Consider the following 8,867-nt stretch of genomic DNA (forward strand, 5'->3'; position numbering starts at 1 on the left):
TATATTACATGTAATGGTCGTACTAACAATTGCCAGTAATTAATGGTCGTACTAACAATTGCCAGTAATTAATGGTCATAATATTTGTAAATTTATAAGTTAAATTAAATGTTAATAGTTGATAATTGTAATGTTACGAACAATGCAAGTGACGAAATTAAAGTGATTTGAATGTCTGAAAATCCTCACAAGTGACAAATTAAAGTGAATCTGTAATAAGTCGAAAATGATTGTCAATCTAAATGTAACAAACACTGCAACAAGATGATGAGAAATCATGAGAAAAATCACTTTTATGCACTTACTTAGATACAAGGAGAGAAAAACAATGTAAGTAGGTGATTTTGTGATAACAATATATCCAAATTCATCTGCCCCGATGGATGAAGAAGAATTCTCTCACAAGAAAAAAGGCCTGACTCACTCTCACAAGAAGAGTGTTTCAACTAAAGCTTAATTGTGAGTGTTTTGGTAAATCCCACATCGATCGGAGGTCAATGAGATAAATCTGTGAAAGGTTTAAATCTAGTGTCATAATCGACTAGTGTGGTCATCGAAAGTTGTAATCCATCTTTTCGATTGCGAGCTTGTTTGTACTCGTATAGTATTTTATCAAAGGGGATCTATGTTGATCAAGTGAGAGCTCAACTAAGAAGGCACATTTTAAAACAATTTTCATCGTTACTCGTATGTTTAGTTATTGTGCATATGTCCACCAGTATATCTTCTAGTTGCTTATACGTTTGTGCAGTCATAAGTTGTCCAATCTCTCACGTTAGTTATGGTATTTGAGTTTCTGACGATTTGCAATAATTGGAGATAATATCAAATTTCAAGAATGTTGCTCGGCTATTGTTGGATGAAATTGGCAAGTGCACCAAATCGTAACAAATAATAAAGTAGTAAGTTTAGCGTTCTCTACAGGAAATGTCGTTCAACTTAGTAAATAATAAAACTTATTTTAAACGGTAGAAGTTACTTAAATTTAAATAAGATTGCAGGGTTGAACTACTCTACTAAGTGCAGAATTAGGGTTTTGATTCAGATGATTAACGATTAGGGAATCATTTGAATTTCCCCTTTGTCTTTGTTGGATAAAAACCTAAAGGTATTAAACAATTATATATGCTACTTACGATTTAATGAAACAAACGGATAACCTCACACAAAGCTTCTCACAACAACTATTGCAGGACCAACCTAAATTGAGTACTACGTTGTCCAAATAAGAGAGTAATTAAACTGTCGGAATTCAAACCTTTACTTCAAAGGGCGTTAAAAAGGTGGTAATTAGAAAAGCCAATGGAACTGAATAATTTCGGATTGTCAGTGCCTACTTTAATCCTACATATCATTTTTCAAGATTACCATTGAAAAAAGCATTTAAGAACAAAGGAATCTAATTTAAATATGAACATTGTAAGACATAAACTGAATAAAAGACTTTATTAATAATATCCAACAAATAATAAGGGGTTCATCATAGAACCCTAATCAAGAGGTTTAGTTGTTCATGACAACATAAATCATAATGAAACCATAGAAAAACATGCCTTAGAGAGAACAAAAGAAGGAAGAATCCTGCCTTGAAGCTCTGATGTTTGACCCTTTGCCTCCAACCGTCAAGTGTTTCTGAATGAATAATAATGAGAGCAAGAGTCTCAATTTATAGAAAATGATTGGGTAGGGTTTAGGAGAAGAAAAATGGGCTTTTTGCGCTGACCCGAATTGAAAAACAAGTTAAACGGGTCTTATAGTGGTGTCATGTAGTGGTGGTCGTATGAAGAAACGTTAAACACTCAACATCAATTTGGAGAGGCGGTTCTAAGAAGACCTAATATTAGTTAGGAGAGACAGAGGTAGAATACTCGTTGCTCTCAATATTTGCATGTTATAAGGTGAAAGACATAAGAGGTGTACACGTTTGGAGCGGAGAAATTCATCTGAAGATGGACTCTTCCACTAGTGAAACTAGAAGTAGACAATCATAGTGACTCTTAGCTATCTGGTAAGAGATAGAGAAATAAAGGGTTATTGTTGCACCAAATCAGTACAACTATGGATATTTTGAGTGTTATGTTTTGATTGTGGCTGAAGAGATACAAGACTAAAAAACAAGTATTTTAAGGGAAGGAAGTAGTTGAGAGCAAGGAAACATTTAGGAGGACTTAAATGATACTTCGGGGGTTAAAGAGGTTATTGTGAACCTTGTGAAAATATCTATAAGGTCATAGTGTAATTGGATGCAAGTTCTTCAAGAGGGCGGGCAAAAAAAATTATGAAGATTGTAAAGGTAAAGGTGAAATATTATGGGAATACAAAGCTTAATTAGAAGCAAGACAAGCAACAAGGTGATCAATGGTTAAATTGACATCACCACTGATTTATAGTGAAAGTGGAGTATGACAATTCATTAACTATTAATGTTGGTGTTGACAATAAAAGTAGATGTATTGGTGTTGGTTGAAAAGACAAATTCTAATAAAGTCCCATGTTTCTTAGAGTTGTAGAGGAAGAGAGAGACTGAGACAATATATATAGATTGTTCTTTTATTTAACATAGACGTGGGTGTGAGTCAAACAAGAGTTTACCAAAATAGGAGTTATTTAGGAAACCAAAGACTAATGATTGAAAAAATGGTAGAAATTAGGATTTGTATTTGGAGAACTTATTGAATGTTAATTTAATTGCTTGTACCTCTTGTATCTATTTATAGGAAACTCATTGACAATGGATCAGAGAGCTATTCCCACTGCAGATGTAAGTAAATTTAGGTCGAACCAAGCAAAAAAATATTATATGGTGTTCGTTCTTCTTCTCCTTAATCTTATTTTTATGGTACCATGTTTTGTCACGATGGGGAGCTTAAGGATCATTCACATTAGATCAAGAGCAACCATACAAGTGAGTTGAACACCACATTTTAACTAAAAACTTTAAGGCATGAAGTTTATGGGTCCTCTCTTTTATATAGTGTTAAACATCCATTTTTCCATCTATTGTGAAACTCTTACTAACTTGAAATACTAACACACGGTAAATGCAAGAAAGCAAGTGATAACCAAAACTTAGTTTCAACACTTTTTTTTTGTTGAAAAAATTGAGAAAGAAGAAAAGTATTATTGTTTGAAGTGATATTAATGAGAGAAGAATTAAACCTCGTTACTTAGGTTATGAGACCAATAACTTTTTTTAAGACCATTTTGTTACCATTAAGCTAGCACATATTGGACTCTCAATGCATTAAAGCACCAATAAAAAGGGCTACTCCAAAAAAAAAAGCACGAATAAAAGGAATAAAAGGCTCTTTAGAGAGAATTTCTTAAGGTAATTGAGAATATATTTCCTAGTACATTGTATATGATATCTGAAACTCAGAAAATGAAGCAAGTCAAAATAATAGAATAATGCATTGAAGTTTTTATTTTTTATTTTTGTTTTTATTTTTTCTGCTTGCATGTCAAACACTTAGTCATAAATCCTTAAATTGAGTTTTGCTGAGTTGTACATTGGCACTCTTAGGGCTATATAAAGTTCTTAGTTTTAGGGTGAATGTGTCAAAAATGGCTTCTTCTATTGATAGGATTGTTTTGAGTAATGATAGAGTTACAGTGCAGAAGCTTAGAGATGTTGGCAGAAAGCTGTCCAAAAACCTTGCTTCTTCTGTTGATAAGCTTCTTGAAATACTTGATGTAATGTATTTTTTGCCTTTCTTCCATTTTTTTATTAATTATTGATTATTATTGATATCTTTATCTCTCTGCTAGATTTGTGTGTCATGAATTCAATTTTATTTGCTGAATTTATCTTTCTGTCTTTCCTCTGCTGGATTTATGTGTCATGAATTCAATTTTTTATAGGAAAAAGTTGGTGGTTAATTTGTTAGGCAGAAACCAAGTGATTGAAATCAAGTGGTTAATGACTTGAGAGAATCCGAGCTCGAATTCTGACTTGAACAATTCTTAACCAGACTTTTACCTTTCGAACATCAGATTACCAGGCCCCTGCAAAGAGAAATTTTGTTTGCATCAGGATCGAACTCTGGATCTCCATCTTAATACTCCTTATTCGCCTTCTTAATTTTCGTATCTTTTATTACATTTTTACCTCAGCTGGATTTAATTGTATATACTGAATTGATCTTTCTTCCGTTGTATTTGTTGAATTGAACTTCTTGTCTTTCTTATAATTTTTGTACCTATTCACAAGTGTATATCAATTTTTTTTGAATTGTGTCTATTGGATTCAATTGTGTCTTCTGGTTTGATCACATATGTTACTGCACTGGTTTTCTTTTTTCTGATATTTCTTTTAATGTGGTGCAAGTGTTTGTCTTGATTTTTGCGGCACTCTAACCTCACATTGATTCTAACTTTTTAGAAATTGGAGCTGGTGTTGTCAAACTTGGATCAAGATCCAGCCAAGCCAATTCAAGAATCACTTGTGCTTCCAATGAAGACATTGATTTCCGATGAACTTTTGAGACACACAGACGACGATGTTAAGATTTCAGTTACAGCTTGTCTTACTGAGATTGCAAGAATCACAGCGCCAAATGCACCTTATAATGATGAACATATGAAGGTGCTTGTTTTAATTTGATGCAATTTTAATTTTTCAATTAAATATCCAAGTATACTGTTCAAATCATACATAATTTACATATCATTTCATGAGAACAGGAATATTTGAAGCTTATGGCGGATGCTTTTGAAAAATTGTCTGGTGTATCTGGCCGCGGTTACGAAAAAGCAATTACTAGAAAAAATTTCAAAGATCAAAATATACTTGATCATGCTGGACCTTGACTGTGATGATCTGGTTATTGAGATGTTTCAAAATTTCTTGAGAGTTATAAGGTTAGTGCCCTTACAACATATATTTTTATGTTACTTCTGGTTTATGTAGCACTGACACCAACACAGATACATGACACGGCACAGACATCGGTACATCAACGACACCTGTAATAATTAGAGAAAATTGAATGATAGAATGTAACCACATGTACTGTGTTGTATTAGTGTCCGACACCAGACATATCTTAAATCAAAAGTGTCGGTGCTGCGTAATTCTGGTTCCAAACTTGCCTAGATAAAATTTAATACTTCTATTTGATTTTTCATCATTTCTGTTACTTGTGTAATAAGCAACTCTACATATGTTGTGCTTTGTTGCAAATCTTTACACGGTTGGTCTCAAGTCCAGATAAAAGAGAAAGGTTGTGTTAGGTAATTGCCAATCTAAATAAAATATTGTTGAATCTTGAGGGTATGGATCATTGATAAGATAGTAGTTCTGCTAAGTCATTTCGCATAAGGAACACGTCGCCGAAAAAGATATGACATCGTTTGATACATGAAGCCATCTCCACCTAGTGTCAAAATGCATTGATTATTGTTATATCTCTATAAAGTGAGGAAGCAGACCCCTTTGACTTGATTTCAGCAATGTCTTAGCTAGTCGTAATACAATTTATGAGCCTTCACTGAGTAGGTCAAGCCTTAAGCTGCATTTAGATAAAGACTCATGAATGATTTTTCATAAGTCTCTATTTTCTTTCATGTTTTGGTGAGTGGTTCAAATCAATTCTTGTAAGAGTTACTTTCAAACAACTATTGTTATACCTATTCTCAGTGAATGTTTTGAATAAAACAGTATTCAGTTTTATAGTGTGTATGAAGGTGGGCTACTTTCAAACAAAATCTTTCATTTTTTAAACTAAACAATGTAGATTACTTATATTGCTAAAAAGTACACATGTTTTTCTCTCTTTTTTCCAATTTAAGTTTTCATTCACTTCTGGTGTTATTAACGACTCGAGTTATTGTTTGCTCAATTTAAAGGCCAAACCATCCAAGTAATGTAATTGAATCAATGGAAATAGTAATGACCGGGATACTCGATGAAAGTGAAGATGTTTCCTCGAATCTAGTCAGGCCTTTACTAGATAGTGTAAGAAAGGAGAACCAGGTAACATGCTTTGCATTCTTCATTTTTTATCTACTTGATTATTTGTTATTTAATGTCCTTTTAATTTACTCTGTCAATCTGGTTGTAATTGATTTTCGCAGGCTATTTCACCTATTACTTGGACCTTGGGGTAGAAAGTAATTACCAATTGTGCTGTCAAACTTAAAACTCATCTTATGCAAGCAGTGGAATCCTCAGGAAGAGCTCTCGATGAGTATGCACAAATAATAACTTCTATTTGCAAAAATCAATATGTGTCCCTGGAACATAATCATTCAACGGAGGTACTTATCCTTTAACCTAAACTGTTGCTGTTGTTATTTTCTCATTAGTATGTTTATTGCTAAGTTATTTATAAAATACATAACAACTGAGCATTTGAAATTAATGTAAGGATTGATTATGTTGCAATGTTTCAGGTTGTTAGAGAACAGTCTTGATGTAACTAAAGATACAAATGAAGAACCGTGTGATGTAAATTACTTTTTCCTTTCTCAATGAGCTTTTGGATTATTAAACTTTCATTCACAATTGTAATGCTTTCTTCATTAAATCATTGGTCGATACTTATACTTACGTAACACATTTATCTTTATTCTTAAAATCAGGTGACAAAAGGGCTTCAAACGGATAATACATGTGCAAGAGATGTACAAACTATAGATGACACACAGTCGAATATAAGAAGTAAGAGTTCTACAACTATGGACGGTGGAGTTGCGGAATGTGATGGTTCAAAAAGTAATCCACATTCTAGTTTTATTGAGAACTTCGAAAAAGGAAATTCAAGAACCTGTACTGGCAACCTTGAGACAGTTCAGAAACTGAGCTCAGAAACTCAGCTGGATATTGTGCCAAGGAAGAGGCCCCTTAAACCTAATTCTTTAATGAATCCAGATGAAGGCTATGATCACTCTTGGATTCACAAGGAATCGGGTACTGAAAAATCGTCTCGTTCCAAAAAGGCTCGTGATAATAGCCATCCTGTTACACCTTCTGATGATCCTACTTCTATAAAGGATAAGAAGCAGTCAAGTTCCAAAACTGTAAGTAAAGCTCTAGTGTGTAAGGTGAATAATGGAAAGATTGAAACACCTGCACAATCCATAAAAACCCGTGATAAAGGTAGTGATTTTCCATCTACTAAAGTAAGGAAGGGTTCTGAAGTGAAACATGAGGCACCTGTTAGAAATTTCAAATTATCTATAAAGATTGATGGGAAAGTTCTCGTGCCTCCTAAATCAATAGTTTCTCCGATGAAACCTGAGGTTCTTTGTGAAGATGTGAGTCGAGTACCAATGTGAAAGTAGGGAATCTAGAAGAGGGAAGAACTGCAGGTCAAAGGAGGAGGCAAACTGCTCCTTCTGATAAAGGTTTCAATGAATCGTCTACTATGAAGGTATAACAAGTTTAAACTAGAATCAGGTGTCTAATTTGTTTGTTTATGGAGCTTTCCATTATCATTCTTCTTCTATATAATTTAGACCTTTAATTTTATTTTTCTTAATAAATTAACTTTTACTTTAATAATTTTTTAGGCATGTGAACCTCAAGACCTTGGTAACTCACTGGTCGGTAAATGGATCAAGGTCTGGTGGCCATTGGACAAGATGTAAGAATTTCCATATCAATATTTCAAAGAAAGATTACTATGACCTTAGCTAATTAGGACAATGCTTGTATAATTGTTTTCTTCAGATAATATGAAGATGTTGTCGATGCTTACGATCATGTGAATGGAAAACACAAGGTGAGATTGCTGTACTAATTGTGTGATGACTTACCAGTTAATTGACAAGAAAATGTTATTCTTAAAATTATTCTCATTCTTTTTGGCACCTTGCCGACGCACAATGGAAGTAAAAACAGAAATTCTTGAAATGATTATGAAACAAAAATTTGGTGTTTAAATAATTTTTTATGAATATTTTAGAATATTAAATTAAAGTGAAGGATTTTCCCATTTCTTAATTTCAGTTTCAGAATTTTTTTTTTTTTGATCAAGGCAATGAGAATAAAATGCAAATCAGGATTAAGGCCTGAACCTGTTTACACAAGAGAGAGAAAGGAAGCCAGTTGAAAGAACTTTTGAACAAGAATTATTTTCTCTGTTATTCTTAATTTCAGTAATAGGCCTTTTATCTTACAAGATCCTTACATTATTTCCGTCCTTAATTAAATTTTATGCATCTTTTCATTTGTTTCTTTTGCAATTTATGAAGCATATAGTCGTATACTCGTATTACTATTATGTATTTCATAATGTGCAGAGCAGTAAAAAACTATGAAGAATCCAAATTGGAGTCTCTTGCGGGTTAAAAAATCAATTCTCTATCCAAGTGAGTCTACACAATCACTACACAAGATACTGATACTTGTAATAATTTTAAAAAATGGAAGTGGTTGAACGTAAACGTATGTGTCAGTGCTATGTCGATGTTGCATATCGGACTTGCCTGCAATCTGAAATGTCTATGATGCATATATAGTTAGCAAGTATTTAATTTAGATCCTAATTGCATTTTTTTAATGGATCAATAAGGGTACAACTTAAGCAAGCATTTCCAAATCTAAATCTCTAAAAGCTGCAAATATTTTTGTTGTTGCAGATCTGATTTTGTTGATGATTCCATGGTCCAACTGTAAGTTAGCAGGCAAGGTTCTGATGGGAAGCCTAAAACACCGAAATAATGACGCCTGGTTAACACATTCAAGAGTGCATAATAGGAAATATTTTTAAAAAAAAGGCAATGGGAAATATGTCAAACTTTATCGTACTTTCTCGTTAGAATAGAAATATGTGATACTTATAGCAGACTTTTTACTATGTTAGAGGTTGAATTTGGTTTTCCTAAAAATAATAGAGGTGTAGATTATTTTTTATTAACTTTCA

The 8,867-nt window shown here is 33.0% G+C and overlaps 1 protein-coding gene across 2 annotated transcripts; it reads left to right on the forward strand.

Moving 5' to 3' along the window:
* Positions 1 to 5,852: 5,852 nt before the first annotated feature.
* On the forward strand, positions 5,853 to 8,867 carry LOC120580227 (uncharacterized). Of its 2 annotated transcripts, XM_039833760.1 has the most exons (7): positions 5,853 to 5,974; positions 6,076 to 6,258; positions 6,394 to 6,448; positions 6,583 to 7,373; positions 7,513 to 7,586; positions 7,673 to 8,313; positions 8,584 to 8,867. In XM_039833760.1, the coding sequence occupies exons 2-4, from the start codon at positions 6,227 to 6,229 to the stop codon at positions 7,276 to 7,278; spliced, it is 783 nt and encodes a 260-aa protein (XP_039689694.1). In that variant the 5' UTR covers positions 5,853 to 5,974; positions 6,076 to 6,226; the 3' UTR covers positions 7,279 to 7,373; positions 7,513 to 7,586; positions 7,673 to 8,313; positions 8,584 to 8,867. The 2 variants fall into 2 exon arrangements, with proteins under 2 accessions (XP_039689694.1, XP_039689695.1); XM_039833761.1 differs by lacking the exon at positions 5,853 to 5,974 and having other exon boundaries at positions 6,014 to 6,258.

The sequence above is a fragment of the Medicago truncatula genome, chromosome 4, assembly GCF_003473485.1.
Source record: "Medicago truncatula cultivar Jemalong A17 chromosome 4, MtrunA17r5.0-ANR, whole genome shotgun sequence".
Taxonomy (NCBI): Eukaryota; Viridiplantae; Streptophyta; class Magnoliopsida; order Fabales; family Fabaceae; genus Medicago; species Medicago truncatula.

Coding starts and splice junctions, on each gene's coding strand:
- LOC120580227 (XM_039833760.1), top strand. CDS start 6,227: ATGTGTCCCTGGAACATAATCATTCAACGGAG. Junction 6,259..6,393: donor AACATAATCATTCAACGGAG/GTACTTATCCTT, acceptor GCAATGTTTCAG/GTTGTTAGAGAACAGTCTTG. Junction 6,449..6,582: donor CAAATGAAGAACCGTGTGAT/GTAAATTACTTT, acceptor TCTTAAAATCAG/GTGACAAAAGGGCTTCAAAC.